The sequence below is a fragment of the Fukomys damarensis genome, unplaced genomic scaffold (genome assembly GCF_012274545.1).
Source record: "Fukomys damarensis isolate Sample0158 unplaced genomic scaffold, DMR_v1.0_HiC HiC_scaffold_26, whole genome shotgun sequence".
Classification (NCBI taxonomy): domain Eukaryota; kingdom Metazoa; phylum Chordata; class Mammalia; order Rodentia; family Bathyergidae; genus Fukomys; species Fukomys damarensis.
This window is the reverse complement of record NW_022900938.1, coordinates 34,950,080-34,976,657: the sequence shown is the minus strand read 5'-3', so window position 1 is coordinate 34,976,657 and position 26,578 is coordinate 34,950,080. Positions and strand designations below refer to the sequence as shown.

At 40.2% G+C, this 26,578-nt stretch overlaps 1 protein-coding gene across 6 annotated transcripts in view; it reads left to right on the top strand.

Moving 5' to 3' along the window:
* The first annotated feature begins 547 nt into the window (after window positions 1–547).
* The window catches only part of Tanc1 (tetratricopeptide repeat, ankyrin repeat and coiled-coil containing 1), a 199,867-nt gene continuing 173,836 nt past the window's right edge, over window positions 548–26,578 (top strand). For 5 of the 6 annotated variants that reach the window (XM_033756295.1, XM_033756293.1, XM_033756294.1 and 2 more), the window contains exon 1: window positions 548–649. In XM_033756295.1, the coding sequence (XP_033612186.1) occupies window positions 628–649 (22 nt within the window). In that variant the 5' untranslated portion in view covers window positions 548–627. The remainder of the gene's footprint in view (window positions 650–26,578) is intronic. The other variant, XM_010606787.2, reaches the window with a different exon arrangement.

Below are 26,578 nucleotides of genomic sequence, written 5' to 3'. Positions count from 1 at the left end.
CCGACTTCTGTGTATGGCCTTTGGGCCTGAAGTTTAGATGAGAAAGAGCTGAGTCCTGAATCCTGGTGCTGAGTCCCCTGATGTGGCCAAAGAAGAAGGCTGTAGCTTATTAGGGGTGCTGGCAGAGGGGCAAGTCTGATGACTGCCATAGTTTGTGAGGTCAGGGAATGAAAAAGGAGGACACTTCAAAGGCCACCAAAAAGTGAGGACCTGGGAGAGAAGGGGTATGAGGGCAGGAGTTGTGGCCATCACCATGAGCACCAAAACCCCTGTGATGTATGGCCCTGGGAATGACAGGCTAGACTCAGGACCACAGATTGGATGGAGCAAGTGCACTAGCAGAACATTGGCATCACTTGTTGACCTTAGGCTAGTTGTGCTTGAAGTGCTTTGAGCTGTCAACAGCCCCGAGAGCAGTACTGTCATTATTCTCATTGATAGGTGAGGTAACCAAGGCCCAGAGTCTGGAAGAAATTGCTCCAGGTCACACAGTGAACATGGAGCTGGGCTCTAATCTAGGTTTCTCCCTGTGTTCTTGTTCTTTCAGGAGCTGACTGTTGGGTAAGCTCTCTCAGGACAAAGTCCAGAAAATTGTGATCTAAGGGCTCACCCCACCTTTTCCAGTGAATGAGAATCTACCAGAAAATAGGTAGGTGTCAGCTAAGAAGTGGGGCAGAAGGTGGTATGATTGTGAGTAGTGAGAGCCCCAGAGGAGGAGGAGTTTTCACCTGTGGTTAGAAGACAACTAGGCTGCAGAACTGTACGGTTCTCTACTGACTTAAGGCAGTGCCTCAGGGTGGTGAGATGATCATGAGCTGAAGAGGAGTTAGTGCTTAATCATTCCAGAGCATCAGTGGGAGGAGATGAAAAAGTTCTGTAGCTTGATGGTGGTGATGATTGCAGAACAATATGAATGTGCTTTGCATCATGGAAATGTCTACTTAAAAATGGTTAAAGTTGTGAATTTTTTTGTCTCTTTTACCACACACACAAAAAAAGAGGTAGTAGAAGGAGGGAATGATAATCACTACTATTTGCAAAACCTTTTCCTGGTACAAATTGGGCACGGTTTTTGCTAAGTGCTTTCCGTGTGTTTTCATTTAATCCTTACTTTCAGAGATGAGGTAAACCCCACTGTACAGACAGGGATTCTCAGGTTTAAGGAGATTAGGCAACTTGCCCACGGCCGTACATTTGGAAATGGTGGAGGCTAGGCACTACCAGATTTTGTCCCTCACACGCCTGCCTGTAAACCCTAGAGAACTGAACAACAGAAAGAAGCCTCCAGAGGCTGGGGGAAGGCACGGAGATTGGGAGTTGTGGACAAGGAAGGACTGATGTGGGGAAATGCTGAGGGCTGTGAGAGGATGGGCAGCAGTGGGACCCCAGGGGTCCGAAGTCCAGTGGAAGGGGCTGTCCTGTGTTCAGGCTGAGTATGTTCTGTGATAGAACTGGTGGGAAGTCCAGCAGGGGGTTGGAGAAGTATGAGGGCTCAGAGCTGGGGAGTCTTTTGCTGTCTGTGGACATCTTGTTGGCAGAAGATTCTTCTCAGAGAAAGGCCTGCAATTGGAAGGGCTGAAGGTATGGACAGTGTGGAGCGTCTTGGCCTGTTCCTCCTTTGTTTGTCTTCCTCTTCCTCTTCTTGTCCACCTGACCTGCCGGAGGGGAGCCACATGCCCATTGGGTCTGAAGTCAGCACTGAATCGAGGCACATGGGTAAAATCAGGAAAGAGGAGGAAGAGGCCTGAATATTTTGTGATGCTGACAATGCAGATACCACGGGTAAGGTCAAATCATGGCCAGCTATCTGGCTTTGTAAGTGATCAGCAAACGGCAGTCATTTGGCCACGGATTTTCTTTCTTTTTAGTAAAATGGTATGAAATACATATATTAGGAAATGGATCATATTTGGTTTCTCAGAAAGATGTTTGAGGTTTTAATGGAAACTTCTTAAGGCATATCAAGCCTTCAGTGATGACCAGTAGTTTTTGTGACACCCCCCGCCCCACGCCACTGCAGGCCTGTCTCAGATATTTAGATTTAGTGAGGTGTCTGCGAGATGATCTAAGCTGTTTATAAGGGAAGTGCTCTCTTGAGAGTTCCTGTTATCATTTTATTTCATGTGTTTAGTTTGGATTCATCAGGATTCTTTGATTATCCTTCTGGTGACTTTAAATTCTGGGCAGAGAGGCAGGCTGAACAGTGATTTTTTTGTGACAGTGGAGAGCGTGCTCTGTGATTATATAATAATTTTAAATAAATAAAAGGACGTCGCATGGCAGGTCCTGTAAGGGCAACCCAGGAACAGCGTCACTGGGATTAAGTTGCACTGCAGTTGAATTTTGCAGCAGATACTCCGCAGCACACGTCAGCTGTAACCTCCAGGTATAACTAGACCTCCATCAGCATCACTGAAGGGTGCTGGGAGGATCCACAGCGTGTGGGTATCCATCAAAAGTCGTTTTCAGAACCTGGTACCTGGCTGTGCTATTTTTGCTCAGTGTTTGGCAGGTTCCACAGAGCTTTACAACAATGAAAGGTAGAGGGTGTGCGCGTGCTCATTGCTGCCATGTTCTCATTGATTGTATAGCTGTATCTTTCTTGTCCTTTCTCAACAACTAAGAGTTTATGAGGGACTAGGAGGAATTTGCTTTTAAAATAGGACCAAGGCAATGATAAATAAGTTTGCCCTTCATTTTGGGAAATAACAATGGCTAACATTGTAATGATGGTTATCTTCTGTACTTTTCTGGAATTATCTAATCGGCTGCTTGGAAACAGGATTTGTCTTCACTGTGTCCCTCAGCCAAGCACAGTGCCTACTGTTGTGGGTGTGCCAATGAATGAATTTACTGTGGATAAGGATTCTAAGGCACTGAGAGGTAGCACTGACTGTCCAAAGCCATACATAGTAATAATTAAATTCCTTGAGAATCTATAGATGATGAAAGTAAAATTCAATAGAATGGTAGTTTGCCTTCAATATCTCTTCATTGAAAATAGTATTGACCACAAGTTTTTTGTTTTGTTTTGTTTTTTGTTTTTTTTGAGACAGGTTCTCACTATGTAGTTGAGAATGACTTAGAACTCATTATGTAGCCCAGGCTGATCTCGAACTCACAGCGATCCTACTGCCTCAGCCTCCCGAGGGCTGGGATTACAGGTGTGCGCCACCATGCCCGGCTTGACCACAGTTTTAGAGGAGTCTTGAGTTACACAAAAGTGAAAATGTATCTAGTAAGAAGTACTAATTCTTATAATTAATTTTTATTAGTAATATAGTTTTATATTTCATAATCATAATAAGGAGTAAATGAGTCCTAGAACAGTGCCTGTACTTTGTGCTGTATTTGAAAATTACTCTTGAGTGTTACGTATTTTTTAAAGTATATTTGAGTGTTTAATTTTGAAGTAAAGACAAAAATGTTTCTTTTAACTATGGCATTTTCTTTTAAGAAAGAGAAGACCTGAATTTAAAAATATATTTAATATATAGTAGGAAAGCCAAGGGTGAGATCTGGTTTTAGGAATAAGAACATTACTATGTAAGCATTACCTGAAAATTTTTTTATGTACATGTGCAAATCTACCAAAATGAAACGCATCAATTTATATAGCTAATATGCACTAGTAAGAAATGTGGATGGGGGAAATACAGAATAGATCTGAAATACAGAATATCTTTCTCGTCCAGACAAGTAGAGTACAACATTTTAGTTGGAATTGCTCATAGAGTACCAAGGAAATCTAGAGTCCTCTAAAAAAAAAATGTATACACACTTCAGGAAAAGAAAAAATTGTGTAAATATCTTAATACTAAATTTATTGAGCCATCATGAGATTAATACAAGTCATCTTTGGCCTCCACAGTTATGAGAGGTGCTGAAAGTGGTGGCCATTAGTTTCCAGACATTTATTTATACAGTGAACTTCTGCTTGGGTAACCTTGGTCATTGAGATTGCTGCACATGCATTTTCAATTTCTCCTCTAAGGGCCAGCAGTGTTGTGAGTTTTCTGTGATATCCCCCAAAGGAGGATAGATAACACCATCTGTTGAAAAAACATCATACTATCTTTTCCTGAAGTGTGCATATGGTTTTTTGGTGGACTCTGTATTAGAAAGAAGTTACTGTTTAGCTCAGTAGTCTTTTTTTTGGGGTGGGTTGGGTTGGGGTGGGGGGAGCCAGGTTTGCCTTGAACTCACTATGTAGCCTAGATTGTTTATTCAGCTTTCTTTTTGGTACCTGGAATCCAACCTGGGACCTTGTGTTTGTGAGGCAGGTGGTGGTGGCACCACTGAGCTAATTCCCCGGCCCATGTTTTTGTTTTTCATTCTGAGACGGGGTCTTGCTATGTTTGTCAGCCAGGTTGGACCTGAACTGGACTGCCCCAGCCTTCTAAATAGCTGGGACTACAGGTACATGTCACCAAGACAGGCTAGCCCAATAGTCTTCCAACATTTTAAAATTTTATTTTATTTTGGTAGGATGTTAAACAATTCTACAGTAAATACTTTTTGCTCACACCTGCAACATTTGTGCATCTATAAATTATAATCATATGCTTGCTTAATAATGAGGTGTTTGCTTCATAGGATATACAAAAATAGAAATAAAGAATGAGACAAATATGATTAGAAATTTTAGTAATTCTTTTCTCTACCCTCAGAGATCACCTGCCTCCCTTTGCTTAGGAAACATCTGATTTAGAAAGACAATAATCTAGAGGAGGAAACACGCAGCATTCTTTGAAGGAGGGTTTGCTGGTTTTTGGAGTGGTATGTGGATGAGAAATGGACAGAGATAAACTCTCAGGCAGATTGAGTATAGGATAACTCGGGAGTACACCAGAGAGCTCTCCCTGGCCACCTGTCTAAAAATGTTGGTGAGGTATCATGAACCAAAGTCCTGAGGATTAAGGCGTCTCCATTAAATTGTCAGACCACTTCCTCTTAATACTTGACAATAATACTTGACACTGTAGAATAGAGGGGAAAAATATACAAAATTTATATAAAATGACTTTTAAATTTAAAACAGTTCGGCTGGGGATTTAGTCCAGCGGTTCGGTGGCCTGCCTCGGTATCAAAAAAAAAAAAAAAAAAAAAAAAAAAATTTAAAAGAGTTCAACCATTTGAAAGGAATAATTTGAATGGAGTGGTATAGAAGCCAAGTTAACCATTTGGGTGAGAAAGTGGAAGAAAGATGAAATTACGGGACTTAGTTTTGGTGAGTTGTGGGTTGATAGAGTAGTGAGGAATGACAGGGTGGAGGCCGATCAAGAACTCTGGGCTGGGGATTTAGCTCAGTGGTTCTACTGCCTGCCTCACAAGTGCAAGGACCTGAGTTCTATCCCTGGTACCAAAACAAACAAACAAACAAAACTGTGGAAGGGTAGGAGCACAGCTGGGGTGGAATATTTGCTGGTAAATTAATTTTAATTTTTGCACAGTCAACATTTTCTAAGATTGTCAAATTCTTTACCTGTTTATGGGTTCAAAAGATCACACAAATAGAGGTTATTGGGGTAAGCTGTCCTCTGCTCATCTAGGGAGAGTACTGTCACAGGACTCCATGGCAGAACCTTTTAGCCCTCCACATAAACAAGTGGTAAGGAATGTGGATTTATCTGGGATGATGGATGTGGCTGTAGTTTGCTATTGATGTTAGGGACACGGGTTACTGAAATAAAAGCTGACAATTTCAGACAGATGTACAATTCAAATTGTTGTTGCTTTTTTTTTTTTTGGTACCTGGGATCAAACTCGGGTCCTTGCGCTTGCGAGGCAGGCCACCCGAACCGCTGAGCTAAATCCCCGGCCCTGCTTTTATTTTTTTTGAGAGAACGTCTCACGATGTAATTCAGGCTAACCTTGAACTCACTGTGTAACCCAGGCTGACCTCAAACTTGTAGTGAACTTCCTGCCTCAGCCTCCAGAGTTCTGGGATTACAGGCATGGCTTGAAATTATTGTTAATTGAAGAACCGAAAACAAGCCAGAGAAATAAATGATAGATTGCCCAAAGCTTCATTTTATTTGAGAGTGTTTAAAACAGTGTACTTAGATCTGAAAAGAATATGGAGTTCCACAGCATTTCAATAGTGATGAGATTTTATGACTATTTACAGATAAAATATTTAAGTGTTGTTAAAGTATTTTTAGCATAAGTATTTCATACCAGTCTAGAAAAGAGTCTCTTCTGGAAGTAGGTGTGCCTGATATTAAAGAACCAAAGGAAATAGCAAATACGGACTTCTGGTGGTCACCGTGCATTCTTTCTGCAACTTCTTGGAAGATGGGCTATATATAGAGCCCTAGTCTTTGGCAATATTCCGCTCTGGAGAAATTTTCTTAAATGGGAGTCATTAGTACATTCAGAGAATACTAGTAGTAAGTATTCCCATCCTTCCTTTTTGATAAAAAGACTTAGTTGCTTTTAACTAATTTGCTGATGTATTTGTTGCTTAGATGAGGAAAAACTGAGAAACCTGTGATACAGTACTTGGCAAATCTTCGTAGTGACCAAGATAGAATAGAAACTGATAAAATAAGGATTTGGGATCGCTGTGTGGCCTTAAGTGAGATGACCCCCGAAGGAGTGAGTCAGGGAAAAGTTCGGCGGAAGCCTGCCCTTCCTCACCATTTGAATGGGAGGTCCAGAGATGTCCTGGACTTATTGTTCATACAGTAAAGAACAATTTAGTACCAACACGTGGCTCTGATTTACAGAAGACAGTCTGCAAAATACTGTTTTAAGGATAGGGGAAGGGGACAACATTCAGAACTGCGTGGTTGTGGAAATGGAGGAGATTTTTTTAAAAAGTCCAGATGACATTTGGCAGATCACTCACAGTGAATCTTAATTTTCTCACCTAAAAATGAGAGAAAGACTTACTGGAATAATCTCCGAAAGCCCCTGTTGATTCTAGCTGAGTATGTCTAATTTGAATAGATCAGGATGGGAAGGAGCATTTTTTAACAGTGCCTGCTTTGTATATTCCAGGCACTTTATGTGCCATAATCCCCTTAATCCTTCATTATTTCATTGCTCTATAAATCACACCCATAGGGTAGGGATATCACACTTTCCATTTTACAAGTGAGGTTGAGTAGTAGGACAGATGGTTGGTTTAGCTACTGAGAACTAAGTGAGCAGGACGACACTGAGAAATGGTCATAACAGTGATTCCTTGAAAGTTTGGAATAAAATGAAAAAGTCAGTGTTTTGGGAATTACAGTTGTTCTGTTTTTGTACTTCTGTTTTCTCACAGGTGACTTAGAAATGAAATAAACTTTTTGAAGAATGCACAATGTTAAATAGGAAATGCTTTTTTTTTTTCTTTTCCTACTAGGATGTGAGGTTGGGGCAATAATGATATCAAGTTTTTTATGTCTATATTTTGAACCACTTCTGAGAAAAGAAGGCACACATTCAGACTGTACTTTGTTTTTTTTTACATATTGAACTAAAACTAGAATATGTTTTTTTTGGTTTTTTTTTTTGGTTTTTTTCCCCCAGCTTTAATTGAGTTTATTGGTACATTTTAGGGATACAGTACAGTTACATTCATTGTTGGGATCTTGTATCTCTACACGACAGGTCTTGATTCTCATTTTTTCCCCTTACCTCTGCCCTCCCTTCACCCCCTCCTTCCCTCCCCATCTACAAACACTTTCTTTTCATCTTTTCATTCTCTCACATTTTTTTCTTTTCCCTTTTTACTCTTCCCCTACCCATCCCACCTTCCCTACACCTTTAGCTCCTTTCTTCCCATTTCTAAATGTCAGTAATCTTATTAGAATCTTATGCATTGTTGCAGATTATTTACACCAGGGAAACTATTTGGTATTTACACATGTGTGACTTCTTTATTTCACTTAGGAGTATATCTTCAATATGTATCCATTTTCCTATGAATGAATCTATTTTCTCGTTCTTTATGGCTGAGTAATATTCTATTTTTAAATGATTGTAAAAAAAAGGTTTTAATGCATGTTATTTTAGTTTATAATTTTCTGTTGCAATAACGAAATACTTGAGACTTGGTAATGTATAAAGAATGGAAGTTTATTTGTCTAATAGTTCTGGAGGCTAAGAAGTCAACAGCAAAGTGTGCACAACTGGTTGGTATCTGGCGAGGGCCTGCTTGTTGCATCACAATGTGGCAGAGGGCATCATATAGCAAGACAAACCAAGTATGCCAGCTGGGCTCTGTCTTCATCTTCTGATAAAGTCTCATACCATCCTGGGGGCCCACCCCCACAACTTTATCTGATCCTAATTAATTCTCAAAGGCGTCTCCTCCAAATAGTGTTAAGATATGAATATGGGGTTTAAATTTCCAATGCATGAACTTTTAGAGGACCCATTCAAACCATAGTATGAGTCATTGGTGAGCTTCTTACTGTACTGATTTTCATGATAGAAAGACTTGCCTGCTTGCTAACTGGCAGTGCTTGACTGTCAGGGCTTCCTCCTGTGAAGCAGCTCTCGTATAGCCAGAAGGTTTGCCAAGCCTTCAGCATGTGCTTCTGGAGGGAGTTGGCATTCAGTAAGAAGGAGGAGGGCAGAGCTGGGCCCTTTCCCTAATGTCTGTTCCCGGGCTTTGTGGATTAAGAAGTCACTAGGGTTTCTAGCAAGGGAGAGACCAGGAGAGAGGCCCAGATGGTGAGTTAGAGGGGTGCTCTCTTCATAAAGGAACAGGAACTAGGAAGACCCTTGGCTTCCAATAATAACTGCTCTTTTGTTCCCAAAGCTAGCATTCTGGATAAATTGCCTTTTTCTGCTTTTGTAAGTGAACTTGGATAAAATAACAACACAAATCCCCTAAGTTTATGGTTGCCAAAGCCCATGATGCTATGGTTTCTACTTTAGTAGAAGTCAAAGTGAAATATTCTGGCATATTTCATTTACTCAGTATTCTCAGGAAGTCACTGTATGTGGCCGATAGCAGTGTCTTTCAAATATATGCCTTTGGAACCATAGAACTCCTTGATATTTCCAGTTTTGGGGGCAGATAATGCAAAATGTGATGTAAAAATTTGGTGGACGCTTAAATAAGAAAACATTACAGTAAAAGACGTATTGACATTCATTGTCCTCAAAATACTCCCTCTCACTTTGAACATATTCATCCATTTTTCTTGGCACTTTCTGAAGCATTTCTGGAATTCCTCTTTTGTGAGTGTCTTCTCGTGGCTCCCCTGATGTCCTGAATAGATTCAAAACATTTACAGCAATTTCTGACAAGTAAAAACATTAAGGTGTGTCCTTATCCACCTTATTCACTGGATCTGGCACTGTTCAACTTTTGGCTCTTCCTCAAAGTAAAAATGACTATGAAAGGTAAATGTGTTGAATTGATTCAGGATACCCAAGCAGCCAAGATAGCGCAGCTAAAGACACTCATGAAAGAGGACTTCCAGCGCTGCTTCAGAAAGTGGCAAGGCAAAGGGGGAGTATTTTGAGGGAATAATAACAATGTCTTTTATTATAATACATTTTTTTAAATTTAAACATTTCATTGTATTTATCAATCACATTGCATAGATAGAAGACCGTGTAAACAAAAACTGCCCCCTTTTACTGTACCTATTGAAGTTTTTCTTGCATGAAATCCAGTTTTAGTTATGCTTTCCCCTCACACACTATGTTTTCGTAACAGGAATGGAAGCTATTCAGACCAAAATTTTTTGTTGGCAACTGGCTTGGCAATTTCTGAAGCAACATTTTTAGTCGACAACTAGTAAAGCAAATTTACCTAACTAAATTATTTATAAGAATTATAAAACTTGTCATTTAGAATGGATGTTGGTATATTCAGGTCACTTAGGAGGCTGTGGTTAAAAATAAAATGACCTAAATATATAGCTCTAGTTTCTTTTTTCTTTTTTTTTTAAAGGAAAGTTTAAGCTTTTAATTTTTGTTTGACATTGGATTCTAATTTTGTTTCTGTGGGGAATGTGAGTAGCTACTCTGTCAGTGTTCTAAATAAAAGCAAATTTCTTGTTGGTTTCTCATAGTATATGTAGCTATTATGTAAGAACGATTATGTAAATATCATTTCCTTTTTGATATGAGTAGTATGCATATGAAAGAGAAACTAGAGAAGGTTGTGAGCAAGTGACTGCAAGAAAAACTGAAAACAATTTGTTAATTGTTCTGATCACTCCTTTTATACTTTAAAGGAAGGAGCAGTTGAAATATGAACTTTGTTCCATTCTGCTTTGGAGTAGTAACCAGAGCATAAAATGGTGAGGTCAATTATGTATTTAAAGAGATGAAACAGGGTAATGTATTGAAGGCATATTGTTTTCTATTTGCTGGACAGAGCAAAGCAGTTCTGTCACATTCCTGCAGTAAAATTGTGTCCTGAGAAAGTGAAAGAGAGTAACACATCCTCATGGACCCAAACTTCACAGAGCACGCACAAGAGTATTTATCAAACTCTCGTTTGTCCTAGGAAAGGGGAAAAGTCCTATCTTAGAAGTTGGTTCAGCTTTTCTTTTCTTTTGTTATTGTTGTTGTTTGTTTGTTTGTTTGTTTTTTGAGACAGGGTCTCACTATGTAGTTCAGACTGCTCTGGAACTCATTGTGTAGCCCATGCTGGTCTCGAACTCACAGCGATCCTCCTGCCTCAGCCTCCCCAGTGCTGGCGTTACAGTCATGTGGCACCACTCCTGGCAGCTTTTTTTTCTTCTCTTGGTTTTTTGACTGATAAGCTGAGAACTTGGTATTTTTGTTTTATGCATATGCCTCTGTGGTTTGTAGTGGCGTGGTAAATTTGTTTTGTTTAGTTTTTGGTACTGGGGATACAACTCAGGACCTTGCACTTGTGAGGCAGGTGGCAGAACCACTGAGCTAAGTCCCTGGACCTGCGGTGTGGTAAATTTGCAGGGCACTGTGTGTTCCCCATCCTGGTGAGGTGATGAAATCTTTTGCACGAGAAGGCAGAGTTGGAGATTCCTCCTGTAAGCTCACTGTGCAGGATTGCTTGCATAGCTGTTGGATTTGTGGGATGCTTATTTGAGTGAAGACTGTCTTATGTCCACTTGATAGAAGAGGCACCTGGCACCTGTCCTGAGGACCAGGTTGTATTGACTGTGAGGCCATGTTCATTACTAAGCGGATTTGTCAGAGCTGTTGTACAGAGTCAAACTGGATGCCTTACTGATGCAAATTAGCATCTCTGAGTTGTGGAGAGCAAGAGTCCATGGGCAGGATTGGTTCTTTCTGAGGCCTGTGAGGACAGGATCCATTCCAAGCCTCTCTCCTTGGCTTGAGGTGGGTATCTTCTCCTCGTGTTTTCCCTCTCTGCTTATCTGTCCTTATGTCCAAATTTTCCCTTTTTAAACAGATATCACTCACTCTGAATTGGGGTCCACCCTAATGACCTCATTTTTATGTGATTATCTCTTTATACTTTGTCTCTAAATAAGGTTGCATCCTAAGATACTGGGCGTTGGGACTTCATCATGAATTTGAAGGGGAGGGGGCAAAATTGAATCCATAACCGCAGGATCTGGAGTTGCAGTTTCATTCTGTTTCTTTCTTCATTGCTTCCCTTGCCCTGTTTAATAGATAGCTGATGAATTTGTTGTTTGGTTTGTATGCAGCTTGGACAGGAAGGCCAACTTTTCCCCTCAAAGAAATACCTCCTTCTTTCCTTCATTTTCTGCCATACTGATTTATAGAGGGGAGCTAATTCTTAGATGGTAGCAGTTTTGCCTGAGGCAGTTTGTCAGTGAATTTTAAAAACATTTATCTTCTCCCTGTTTGGTCCTTGGCATATAAAAATACTTGTCATTTGATGTACACATTGGTTTTAAGAGGACAAATTATAGACTTTGCCTATGATCTTTTGCCTTTTAGTCTTTTTTGGAACACTTCCTTGTGCCCTTGAAGGGGAAAATGATCATTGTTTGAGGGTTCATTATATAGGACATACAGCCACCTGGGGACTTGATGTTTTAACTGTTAGGCAGCAGTGGAAATCAAGGTACCAGGTGGTTCTCACACCCAGGTTTGAGTTGGTATTTAGAATGTAATCTTTACAACTGTATAAGCATTAAAATACTATGTGGTATCACTTTTGATTTTTACTAATTTAAAAATATTTTATATTGAACAACATTTGCATCCCAGGGGCATCTGTTATTTAAGGAATTCCCAGATATAGGAAAGTTTATTCTTGGAGCCAAGTGAAGATTGTAAACTCATAGGAGATGATCCTGTCTGTCAGAGTTAGGAAATAAATACTTGCAGGGCATCCAAGTTGGAAGATTATGAACACATACTGGATATTCTTGTTTTGTGTGTCTCAGGATAATTGCAGTTTTCAAAGTAATCTTGTTTGTTTTCATTTTGCCTGTGGGGTTTTTTTTTAAAGATGCCTTTGAAAGTAGCAGCATGTAGAAATGTAAAAATAAAGACCCTGATTTGGGATAGTTTGGGACATTACCTTTTATGTGCTAATTTATAGCCTGCTTTTCTCAGTGTGTAGGTGCATTTTGGATTTCTTTTGTTGTTTTTTGAGACAGGGTCTGGATGTGTAGTTTAGGCTGGCCTACAACTCACTGTGTAGTCCAGTCTGGCCTTGAACATGCAGTAATCCTCCTGCCTCAGCCTCCCAGGGCTGGAATTAGAGACATGTGACACCATGCCACCTGCCTATGTATTATGAATACTGAATATAGAAGTGTGCATTAAAACCTTCTCAGGGTTGCCCAGCATCTTACAGTTCAAAAACAGCCAGTTGCATGGTGCTTGGTAGGAAGCTTCCCATTTTGTATATTTATTGAGGGAAAAGAGAGAAGAAGTTTGTGAAACATTTTATAATGAAGGAAGAATAGCTCATCTGCTGTAGGCAGGTATTAAAAGTTGATCTTGACAGCCTTATACTATATTGGTACATACTCCCAGCAGTATGTACCAGGAGGCTTCCAGATCCAAAAGAAAGTCCAGTGTTGTGACATTGCTGTTAAAATAGTTAATATTGCATTATATAGCATCTAAAAAATGAATTTATAGTGCATTTGGGTGTCTTTGGGATCATTGACACCTGAATTGTAGCAAATAGTTTAATTTATGTAAGTAGAACAATTCTTTTACAATTTTGGAAAAATATTTAACAAAATTTGCATTCTGATTCTTCTTAAGTGTGCCATTTACTGGCATTAAATATTTGTATTGTTTTGTAACCATCACAATCAACCATTTCAAATTTTTCACCATCCCAAAGAGAAGTCCTATACCTGTGAAACTGTAGCTCCCTATTACGCTCCCTCCAGTCTTTCTAACCTTTATTTCTCTTTCTGTCTCGATGAATTTGCTGATTCTGGGTATCTCGGACAGTGGAATGATATATTTGTCCTTTTGTGTCTGGTAGCTCTGGTTATCTTTAAGTTCTGTCAGTACAGCTTTCACCATATTCCGTTTTTTTAATCATAAAATAATTTGGCAGGTTAACTTTAGAATATTAAGGCTCTGGGGCAGAAATTTGAAACTCTTATACCTTGAGGGCCAGAAGGTAGTAACATGTAATATTTATAGAGCAGTTACTGTGTATCAGGCACAGCTCCAAACACTTTGCAGGTAATAACACATTCACCCTCACACCAGCCTTGTGAGGCTGAGAGTATTAATAATACCCCAGTTTCACAGATGGGAAGCTGAAGCTTAGAGAGATAAATTACTCGCTTGAGATAATGACATGGCGTCGAGGATGTGGCAGAGCAGGGATTCCAGCTCAGCAGTAGGCTGCAAAGCCTAAGCTCCTGCAATCCCCTTGATTCTTCGTAGATGCCCTGGGCTGGGCACAGGGAAATGACAGAAGCCCAGCCAGCCCAGGAGGGAGCAGAAGGTAAATGACAGCCAGTCTGGCCCTCAGCTTTGAGGTTGGAATTAAGGTGGGGGATAGAGATTCTGTTCAGATACCTTCAGCGTTGCTGTATGTGGATGCAGGCCCAATTCTGCTGGCCCTTTCCACATTGTGAAGAAGGGTTAGAAATCCTTATTCATGTGTACTCTACCAATTTCTAGATGTGGACGATCTAGTTCAGTTAAAACAAAGCATGTGGGCCAGATAGCTTATCTGTGGCTTAGATAGTTTGAAACCTTTGCTCTGAAGTTTCAGGATGATTCTTTTTCTTATCCAGACCCTTCAGCAGTTTGCACCCCTGGGACACTTGTTATTTGTCATTGTTTGGACCCTGAGGCAGGGTCTTCCTGATCTTTGCTTCCCCAGCTGCAACTTAGATATAGCAATTTCCAGTAAATGTGTGCTGAGCGATGAGTCTTTATAGCAATCATGATTTCTTTGAGTGCTGCCAAGAGTTCACTGAAAGTCTAATTTAAAACAAAACAAAGCCAGTAGTTTTTGAGAGGCTCACACCCTTTCATGTAGAGCTTCATAATTTATTGTTTCATTTTAGTCTCCTTTGATTTAACAATGCTGACTAAAATAGGTCTTTAAAGTGTTTTTTTTTTTCCTTTAGAAAATGTCTCACCAAAGAAATTCAAATACATGCTATGTATAACACATACAAACCTAAACCTTCTTAATACCAGCTATAGCATTTATAACATGCTTACTGTGTCATAAAAACTTTGTTAAGGGTTTCATATGCCTTATTTCTTTTACCATGGAATCAATCAAATACAAATTTGTGAATTTATATTGAGTTTAGAATTGGACTTGAACATGTCTAGTTCAGTTTATCGACTTTGCATATGAACTACTCAGGGTCATCCATGGTAAGAGACTACTCCAAAGTCTTATATCTGTTGTATGGCACAACCAGGACCCTTTCGACACACATGTATTGAGTGTATAGACAGAGTCTCCTTTATTTCTTCTGGTCTTCGCTCCAGTAATCATTTTTTAGACACTATACTGCTTCTGCTTTTATTTTTGTATCATTTGTGGAAAGACAGGCTTTGTTAAACTGTAATAATGTGTCCTCACTCATACAAACAGCTTTGAGCCACTGGCCATTGCAAGCATATTTTAAATGGTTTGTGTCTTGGTTCACACATGCTACCATAACAAAATGCCTGAGATGGGGTAACTCTCAAGAATAGAAATTTATTCCTTACAGCTCTGGAGGCTTAGAGGTCAGAGATCAAGGTGTCAGCCATAAGTGTCTGATGCGGACTGCTCTCTGCTTGCAAGATGGTACTTTGTTGCTGCCTTGTCACTTGATAGATGGGAGGACAAAAGGGGCATTAAGACACTCTCTTCAGTCTCTTTTATAAGACACTAGGGCCATGACTTACTCACTTCCTAAGAATGTATCAGTTAAGGTTCACTAGAGGAACAGACATATATATGTAAAGGATTTACTAGGAAGACTTACAATGGCTGCCTGCCAGAATCAGGGGTGGAGGATTGCAGAATGGGTGGAAGCTGCAGTATGCTGGAGAGCCAATGGGTCCAGCTGAAGGTTAAGGGCCCAGAACTCACTGCAGAGTTTGGTACAGGTGTGCATCAGAATACAGAAGGGTCTGTGTAGGAAGGCTGAAGAGTCCACAGGAACTGGAGAGCAACGATTAGTCCTCACTTTTTTTTTTTTTTTTTTTTTTGAGGCAGGTCTTAATGTATAGTCCAGCTCGCCTTCTACTTGCTATGAAGCCCAGGCTGCTGTTGAATTTATGATCATTGCCTCTTGAGTGCTGGGTCTATAGCCATGTACCACCATACTGGGATTTCAACTTTTTTTCTGAATGCTGCAGTTTTTCTCTATCTTCAGGGCATTCAGTCCTAAATTCCCAGTGAATTCCTTAAACCTTGGATAATGCCAAACACTGTATGTACTCTGCTTTTTCCTGTGCATACAACATACCTATTATAAGTTTGATTTGTAAATTAATCACAAGGATAAATTAGTAGTAATGAAATAGAATCATCACAACAATATACAGATGCTAAATAGTTGAAATGATAACTGAGGCAGCTATTGAGTGACTTAGCAGATGGGTAGCATATACAGAATAGATACACTGGACAAAGGGATTGATCATGTCTTGAGCGGGACATTACATGACTTCATCATACTTCTTAGCACTGTACGGTTTCAAACTTAATTTGAATTATTTGTGGTGTTTTCCATTTAATATTTTCAGATCACAGTTGACTGAAAGTAACTGAAACTACATAAAGCAAAATATTAGATTAGGGTGGATTCCTCCACGTGATTTCGAGAGACATGTATATGCAAATCATAGCACTTTGCTATTACTGATGTGGATTTGGATCAGATATGCATGGTTGTGAGGTGCTCAGAGCTTGTATTTTCTTGTGGTTAAGAGATCTAAGCCCTTACCACATTAGCACAGGGACCCTAAACTAAATGATTTGATCATTTATAGGCAATACCGTCAATGAGAATGTAAGGAAAAGTTTTAAATGAGGCACTTGTCATATGAATGGTATAGTAATCAGTTCATTAATCTGAAACTTGACCATTGGCCTTTACTATGGTAGCCATCAGTCTACCAAAGCTCTTTCTAGTAGGAAGGGTAGAGGGCAATATTTGTACAATTTTTATTTAACTGAAAATCATCTAGACTTTTCTTTTTAAAAGTTATTTTCCTTATGACAAGGGTAATCTATCCTTCTGGTAGACATTTTTAAAAACAGAAAAGTAACTTCTTTCAAAAATTCACTGCAGACATTAAAAATAAAATAGTATATTTAATTTTATTTAAATCTAATAGAACACTACCTCCCCACCCCTGCTGCATTCTCATAGAAAATTGTTCTAAAGGTTTATTCATTCATTCATTCATTCCTACTGGGGATTGAACTCTGGACCTTGCACTTGCAAGGCAGGTTGTTCTAAAGTTTTAAACAAGTACAGATGCTTCTCAGCTTTTGATGGGGTTACATCCTAACAAATCCATCATGTGCTGAAAATATTGTAAAGTGAAAATGCATTTGATACATCTAAGTTATTGACCATGACAACTTAGCCCAGCCTACCTTAAACATGGTCAAAACACATTAGCCCACGGTTGGGCAAAATTGCTAACACAAAGCCTGTTTTATAATAAAGTGTTGAATATCTCATGTACATGCACAAGTGGACATTCTGTAAACATAACCGGATGTGTTTGACAATGTTGCACTGTGGAGTATAGGTTTTTGACCCTCATGATGGCATTTTTGACAGGGAACTGGCACACATTACCTCTGCCCAGCATTGGAGCAACATTGCTAGCTTGGAAAAAGATCCAAAATTAGAATTGAAGTGTGGTTTCCACTGAATGCAAATTGCTTTTGTATCATCAGGAAAAAACCTTAAATTGGACCATCAGAAGTCAGGGATTATCTGTATATAATGAACCCAGTACAGGAACCCAGCTTACTATTAGAGCATTACTTCAAAGTAGTGAAGTATGGTTTCAAAGTAATGTCACATAAAAGACATGTATAAACAGTTTGGATCAGTTTATAATTTGATAGGTAGAGTGTTTGACACAGGCTGTAAATCAAAGTCTCAGGGAGAACCTAGAGGTTCCTAGAGGAAACAACTGACAATTTTCTAAGTGATATGAATGGGGGAGATCAGTATTTTTTTCATCATTTCAAAATTGTGAAAGAGGAGAGTTCTCCTTGGAAACCCTGGATTCATATTGTTTTACTTGCCCAGACCCACCTTGGGTGGAGTTCCTACTTGTATCATTGATGACCTATGGAAGTGTAGGGACTCTCTGAGTGTGATACTTGGTATCAGAAAACCAGAATGCCACCCTTTCTCACCTGGAGCATTTAGTAATCTGTTATGCAGGAGAGGTGGGTATTGCCCAGCAGTCCTGTTATCTTGTACACAGTTGCAGCCGCTGAGAATCCTGGAGTACACACTACATGTACAGCATAGACACTGACACACATGCATCTTTTTCCGAAGTGTGAACCCAAGGCCTTTTGTCTTTGACCCAGCGGCTGTTTGAAGTAAGAGGGTGTGTGTTTAGAGTTCTGTATGTAAGAAATGACAAACTAGGAATTGCCCAAGTGGAAGGCAGGCAGGCGTGTTTGACTGTGTAAGGATAGCAACATGGGAAGATTTAGCCTGAAAGAACATGTCACCCAGGGCAGGTGGGTCCAGACCTCTGCTTTGAAGTGAAAGAGCAGCGCTAGGTCTTAGTGGTGAATAGGAGTTGTTGAAGTAGAGTAAAAATACATTACAGTATATATAGGGGGAGCTCTTTATTTTACTAAAGTGACTAGAATCTAGGCAGCAAATTTTGGAGAAAATTTTACAGTATATGGAACAACCCTGAGCTCTTATAGTAACCATAGAAATTGTCAAAAACATATAATGAGGCACATATTTAACTACCACATACAAACCCATCAACATGCTTTAAATATCAAGATTTTGCCAATTTTATTTCACTAACCTGTCATTTGGGGGTGGTGGTTGGAACAGTTTTTTTTTTTTTTTGGTACCAGGGATCAAACTTGGGTCCTTGCACTTGTGAGGCAGGCAGCAGAAGGAACAATTTTTTTTTTATTGTATATACTTGAAGTAAACAATGGTGTGTTTTGATGTATAGTCACACACCACAGAACAATGTTTTGGTCTGTGATGGGTTGCATATACATGTGGTGGTCCCATAAAGTTATAACGGAACTGAAATATTCTTTTCACCTAGTGAAGTCTCATAAATGTAAAATTGTTGTTTGTGGTGATGCTGATATAAATAAACCTGTGCTGCCAGTACTATACAAGTATAACACATATAATTATGCACAGTAGATAATACTTGATAACAACTGTGTTATTGGTTTGTGTATTTAATACTAGGCAATACTTTGTAACACTATTTTGGAATGTGCTCCTCCTGCTTAAAAAACTTTTTACTGTAGAACAGTTTACCATGTTATGTCAGCAGCATCTTGTGTTTACCACTTCTGTCGATCGATCTTCACATCTAGGTTTGTGTAAGGACACTATGATGTTTGTGAAATGGTGAAATTGTGTAAATTCTTTTTTTAAAAAAACTGTTAGGTATCTATCTATCTATCTATCTATCTATCTATCTATCTATCTATCTATCTATCTATTTATTTATTTGGTATGGGGATTGAACTCCAGACCTTGCGCTTGCAAAGCATGTGATGGAACCTCTGAGCTAAATCCCCGGCCCTAATGATGCATTCTTTAGAACATTTGGTAAGGTTACCTTACATCTGTTTTCTTCCCAAATTCCAATACAGAGTATAATATTACTAACTAGACTCATCATGTACATTAGGTCTGTAGTCTTATCATCCTACCTAACTGCAGTTTTTCAGCCTTTGACCTACATTTTCCTCACTCTCCCCCCAGCAATTTAAGGCACATTCTACACATGTTATAATTTAATTCATAAATAACATGCATCACTGACATAAAAATTTCCCCGTGCCATTTTCACACAATGAGGCTCATTCCCCAATACCCATTGAATACGCAGTCCATATGCAGATGAACCCTCTAGACTCAAGTTTCATTATGTGTTAGCTTTTCATCATAGTGAAATAAACAACCAGTAGGAAGAAGAGTTTTATTTTGGCTCACAGTCTTGGAGGTTCTATTGGTGTATCCAGTGGTGCAGTTGTTTCAGGGTTAGAGTGAAGCAGCACGTCATGGCTGGAGTATGAGGCAGAGACAAAATTAACGTCATGCCCAGAAAGCAACACAGAGAAAGAGGAAGGGACTTGGGTCCCACAGTCCACTTCAAAGGCATGTCCCCTAAAGTCTTCTCACAAGGCCCTACCTTTCAAAGGTTCTACCATCTCCCAGTACCACTGCCTGGGGAAGCAAACCTTTATCACATGGGCCATTGTGGGATATTTAAGACCCAAACTATAGCACATTATTTAAAGGATTAATTTATTTAGCATACCTAATTCTTTTCAGGAATAGTAGGTAAGTGGGTTGTATTCTAATACCATATGTGTGTGTGTGTGTATGTAATTTTTTTTTTTTTTGTACCAGGGATCAAATTCAGGACCTTGCTCTTGCAAGGCAGGCACAGTGCCACTGAGATATATCCCCAGCCTCCTTTAGTTATAAATATGTTACAATTTATCTGTTGTTTTTCTTCAGATCAATTTTATCGTGAGGCTGGCCTCAGTGGAGGACAGTGCCTTGAGTTATTTTGGGCAGAGTCTTGCTAAGCTATCCAGACTGGGCTTGAACTTACGATCCTCCTTCCTTAGCCTTTCAGAGTGCTGGTTTCATAGGACGTGCCCCACCACACCCAGTTTAATACTTTTTATGTTGCTAACTTATATAGCAAGTCCTTTTTTGGAATTTGTAGAACTCTTAAATTCTGATAACTAGATTATAAGTGCCTTATGGTACTCTGACCAGTTCCTTAGATGTTTCCTCCATTTAGCTTTCAGTGTTTAGTTCAGAATTGGTAGTGTGGAGTTTATTCTACATCATACTTACCTCCAGCCTTTGAAAGCTAACCCCTAGGCCACCCTTGCCTGGATCACCTCAGGGCCCATTCAGACATAGAACAAACAAAGAAAACATTCTAATGTTTGTAGCACTCCATAGCCTCAGCGTGATCCTTCAGGGGACCTGAGTTGCCCTCATTGTTGATGCTTAGACTCAGCCTTCATTTCTCTGTCTCTTCTCCATTCCTCCTATTCTGCACTCTGGCCCTTAATATGCTCATCACCACTGTTTATACTTCTCTTGCATGCTGGTAGTAGGAAGCTGTAGAAGGGAAGGAATTTGAAGCCTGTGTCATCTGAAGTCCTGGGCCAGTTTCCTCATCCATATCTTAAAAAATTATGGTTTTATCTTCCTCCCTGAACAAATGTACAGTATTGTTACCTACAAGCACAGTGTTGTACAATAGATCTCTAGAACTTTTTCTTTGAGTGACTGAAACTTTATACCCACTGAACAATTTCCCATTTTCCCTTCCCCGCAGCCCAGGGCAAACACCATTCTATTCTGCTTCACTAAGTTTGACTACTTCATCTAAGTGGAATCAGGCTTTCTTTTTTTCTTTTTGTACTACCTTATTTCACTTATAATGTGCTCAAGGTTCATTCTTGTTATAGCATTTATCATGATTTCTTTCCTTTTAAAGGCTGAATAGTATTCCATTGTATGGACATACCATGTTTTTTTTATCCACTGTTGTTTCCATATTATGGTTATTGTGAACAATGCTGCAGTGAACACAGGAGTGCAACTCTGTCTTTGGGATCCCAATTTCAGTTCTTTTGGATAAATACTCAAAAATGAGATTGCTGGATTACCTTATCTTTTTTTGTTCTTGTTTTGTTTCTTTTAATGAAGGTTTGTAGTTTGAACCTTGTGCATTATCTTGGGCATACAAGGTGCGTCTTTTCCTGTCTACAGTTATTGGGCAGTCACCTTTGTGAGCAGGAGGCCATACATGCGAATCTTTATTGTGCTTTGTTATAGCACTTCTTAACTTCTTAGTTAGTACTTCTTAACTAATGCTTTACTATTTTGGACATTCTGTTCAGTAATTTTCAGAATTACAGTGGACCTTCAAGTTACAACTGGCCTGACATTAGGACAACTTGGGTTAGGTCAGCGAAAAATTCATCTGCCTCTTGTTATCAATAGTGTGTATCCAGGTAAATTTCCAGATCTCAGCTATATTGACTTAGTTACAGCTAGCCCTTGGGAATCAATCAAGTTTGTAAGTCAAGGGTCCACTATATTTTGGAGAGAAGTCCCCTTCCAGTCTCTTATTCCAAAATAGAGGTTTTGATTTGGTGGTCACTTACAACAGCAGTGTTTTTGAGGAAGTGTTGGTACTGCTTTTGGTTTTTAAATGTCTGTGCATTATTTCTTTCCAGGAGTGCAAAAATTGCAGGGTTGGAATTTTCTGGATTGTTAACAAAATAAAATAGCAAAGACATAAAACTAAAGGTGGGGGAAGGTAATGGTGGGACTCTTCCTACAAAATAGTAGTAGAAAGCAGAAAATGTGAGAATTTTGTAGAAAAGAATAGGTATTATAAAAATAAGCATTGACCATGAAGGGAGCAGTTTTTCTGAAGTGTAAGACAGTTTAACCAGAGAGAATTTTTTTTGGTACCCGGGGTTGAACTCCTAACCTTGAGCACTTGTGAGGCCAGGCACGTTGTCTGCCACTGAGCTACATCCCTGACCCTAGCCAGCTAGAATTTTTAATGTTGACTGGTTTTCAAGGGTATCAACATATAAACACGTATGCGTTTAGCTTTGTTAATAGGGACATGGAAAACAACTTGATTTCCTAGAGAGAATTATCTTGTGATTCTTTCATATTTGCAATTTTAGTAACTGTTAGCTTTGAAGCTACCATCGGCTTTGAAGCTGTTGACAGAAAGCCTTCTTTCATTATCCTCTAGCCAGGGAGGACACCACTGCAGTCACTTCTCTGATTTTCTTCAGTTTTTACCTTAGAATTGGTGGGTGCAGTGGCTTTAGCTTACCCAAAGCCAACCTGGGGATGTTAAATTTCAGGGGGAAAAGTGATGTCATTTTCTCTTGTTTTGCTGTTGGGGTTTTATTTTTGGCATTTTTTGGTAGGTAAGACCCAGATCTTGTGTTCTAGCCAAGAACTCTCAGCTTTTTGTGATCTGAGTCATTTCCTAATGAGGTGCAAGCATTGGGCCTGGAACGCACCCCTGGGGTGAGGGTGCAAATCAGTTGTCTACAGCAGGAAGGAAGCCCAGGTACCAGGAGGGAGGAAAGGATGGGGGTCTAGGGCTTGTGGTCTTTGTAAATAGGGAAGGGTGGAGGGGGTGAAGGGAGGGCAGGGGTATGGGAAAAAAAGAGAACCAAGATCCATTATTGAGAGGTATGAGATCCCAATGATGAATGTAACTGGACTGTATGCTGAAAAAGTACCAATAAACTCAATGAAAAAAAAAAGGGGGGGAGCTGGTGGCCTGGAAAATGGTGGTCTGGGGTGGCTGGGTCATCAGAGTAGAGTGACACAGGCACCGTGGCCCTTCTGGATTCAGAGTGCCATCTGGTTCCCTGGAATATTGGCAAGAGCTAGGCGGTGCCTCAACCCCCAGGGATTTAGCAGCGCTTATCCTGAGAGGTCCTAGGCTCCTTATCAGAACTCGGAGAGTGGGTTAGGCCTATGGATTGCAGGAGAAAGAAGCCAAGTTATTAGCTCTAAGGTCGGGGCAGTTAGGCAGCAAGTACAACTTGGCCAAGACTAAGAGCCTTCAGCTGTGGGGAAGGAATAACTGTAGAAACTGACAACTGGCCAGGCCTAGAAGGCCTAACTGACTGGCCCTTAATAGAGAAGTTTTCAGTGTCCTTGTAGGTCGTTTTGGCCTGTCTGTAAATGAACAGATCGTGAAAGTAAGGAGCATTTTTAATAATGAGCTTGAAATAATAATGAGAATTATTTTTGTGAATCTAGAAGTAGATGTAGTTTTAAATTCATTGTAGACAAAAAATTCTTCAAAGTATAAATTATAACCTTATCTTACAGAAGTACTAGTTAAATTCATTCAAACACTTTACTAAAGCTGAAGCGAATCGGTACTTTTGCATGCTATTATTTATCAAGAAAAAATACGGAGTTACCTAGTAATTAGGCTGAATAGATGAATAGCTAAAAATATTTGAGATTAGGTTGTTTTAGATCAAGGGAAAATCCACCCTCACCTTTGTAGTACAGATAGACACATGCAGCAGTGTGAAATTTACTCCTTGGCTCAGTATCCCATGCAGATTAAATTCCCAGGTAACTGAAGCTTGCCTCATTGGGCACAGAATCCTAACATATAAACCAGTTTTATAAACCTTAAAAAAGCAGGAAGCATACTATAGAAATATTTAGGCTATTTTACAACATACATGACTCGAGTGTATGTTATTTTAAAAAAATGTAAGTACCTCCTACCCTGAGGCTCTAAGGCCCTAGGACTTCTGGACAGATGAAAACTGGCTGGTGTTAGGTAGTGCTGGAGACCACATGAAGATTGCACATGCATTTGGTTGATGAGCCCATTCCTGTTTTCAGGACACATGGGTCTTAGGGACTGAGTTTGGCCATGTGGACTTCTCCCCTGAATATAGTGGTAGAGATTCACTGAAAGCAAAATAGCCTTTTCTTGGTGCCCAGGGTCATTGCTCAGAGCCACTGGTTGTGCTGTTTTGAAATGCTTTGTTTTGGTGTCCTTGGACACTTTGGGGATTGAAAGACTATTTAAACTATAGGATACAGTGGTCTGTAATCTACTGTTTGGGATTTTATAAATTCTTTCCTGTCAGTCATAACTTCTCAGGGCTGTCATTGTGCCTTGATCTAGCAGTCACCCTCCACCCCCTTAATTGATGGTGACCTAGGAAACCAAATATTCCCTCCTGTTAGAGTTACGTCTAAAAGGAAAGTCAGATGGCTGGAAGGGAGGACCTGGGAGAGGGGTTGGTAGGGGTGGGGAGAGGTTGGGAGTTGTGTTCTGAATTGTGTATGAGTCACAGATTTTGGCAGCTCTGAAAACTTATTTTCTTCTTGCTTACTAGCTGTTTTCTGCATAAGATAAAGTTGCCCCCTTCTATAGGCTTCTCCAGTTTTTCTTCTATAGCAGGTAAATATTTTCTTTGACCCTTGACTAAATCACTTTTGTTATAGAAAAACAGAAAAGTGGAAAGTTTTCTCAGGGAAAATGAGCAGGTGAATAGAGGAAAACCAAAGGCTGAGGCAAGGGATTGTTCTGTAAATGACTGATGATTCCAAGGCATGGCACCATTGAGAAGAGTAGTGTGTAGTTGCGAGCGTTAACTAACAGACCTGAACTTTTGCATCAGGTGTGAGTACAGAGAAGAGTATTTGAGACAGGAGTTTGGGGCTGGGACCTAAGCACTGTTTGAGCAAATGCCCATGCAGTCTGCATTGAAGAGACCTGTTGGATTCTGAGAGGAGGAGGGGCAAGTTCATGAGACTGTGTTACAAGTGGGAGAGCTTGGGGAGAGGTTCAACAGCACATCTGAGGAACCCATTTTGGGGGAAGAATTGATGTCGGTTTGTGATGGGCTCACAGACTGTTGTGTTAAAATGCGGGCTCATGGGCTCCAGGTACGATGATGCCTTTGGGCTGGGATGGTGTTTGTGAGTGGTTCCCATTGCTCTAATGCGCACACATGGGAGACTCTGATAAGGCAGGGATGAGGCTAAGTGGATTAATTGTCAAATGATGCCACCTTGGGAAGGAGGCATCCGAACTGAATCCCCTGATCTTTGTTACTGTTACAGAAGGACAGGCAGAGAGCAGGGAGCCTTCAGGATTACTGACCCATGCGGTGAAAGCCGGATTAGCATTGAGCTGTGGTCCCACTGCCTCACTCAGTCACAGTGATAGCCATGTTGGCATAGTGGGTTCTTCACACATGAAAGCCATTATATTAATCACTTCTCCCATCAGAAACACAAGCATAGGAACATTGTTTAGGTTAGCTTTGGATTGCTACCCCTTGTCCCTACTTCCATTTGCCAGAGCAACCAAATTTTATATCTACTGCCATGCAAGGTTTACTTAAGAAAAGACCCGTTCTGTTCCTATTCTGTCTTCTCCCTCAGGTCTCACTTTATAATCCACCCCAGTAATCTTCACCTGTAGGTTGCTCTTTGCTTCCATCTTCCTCCACTGTTTGAGAGTCACATTCTTTGTGGATGGGACAAAATACCTGACATCAGCAACTTAAAGGAGGGAGGGGTTTATGTCGGCCCATGTTTCAGTCCAGGGTCAGCTAGCTCCCAAGAAGAAACAGCATGGCAGAGGGGCCTGCTGGAAGAGACCTGGTCATGACATGGCGGGCAGAAAGCAGAGAGCAAAGAGCTAAGGAGAGAGATAAACTCTTCTAATACACACATGCCCACAGTGACCCATCTGTTCTGACCAGACCCAGCCTCATAGCAGTATGTCAGTTATTAAGCCTCCCAAATCTAATCACCTTCCAAAAGCCCTCCCTATGAGTGCGGGAGGTTCTTGAGGAACATCTAGATATTACTTGTAACCTTTTCTCCTGTGGTCCATTTGCCGCCCCCTTTTGGTACTGGGGATCGAACTTAGGACCTGTGCTTGCAAGGCCCCTCCCCTTTTTCAAGGCCTAAATAGTTATCACTTTATCCCCCAAGAGGACAGAAGAAGCAGTCTAGGGATTGGTAGTGATTCTCAGACCCAGTTACACATCATAATAAGGCCAGAATTTAAAAGTACCAGTGTTTGAGCCCCACTCCTGGAGACTCTCTTTCACTTCTTCTGAGCATCTAAATTTTTAAAGCTTTTCAGGAGATTTTAATGTAAGGTCAGGATGGAAAACCATCTTAGTGTGGTAGACTGGTGTAACAGAACTAGAAAGACACCTGGTTCAAGAAAATGGCAGTCTTGCAAGATTTGAAATGGAAATAGGTATTTTAAAATACTGTCCTTTGCAGCTAGGTGCTTTGGTTTATAGTCCCAGCTACATAGGAGGCTGAGGTGGGAAGATCACAAGCCTACAAGTTTGAGACCAACCTGGGCAACACAGTGAGACACTGTCTCAAAAAAAAAAAAATCCTTTGCCACTCAAGCCCCAAAT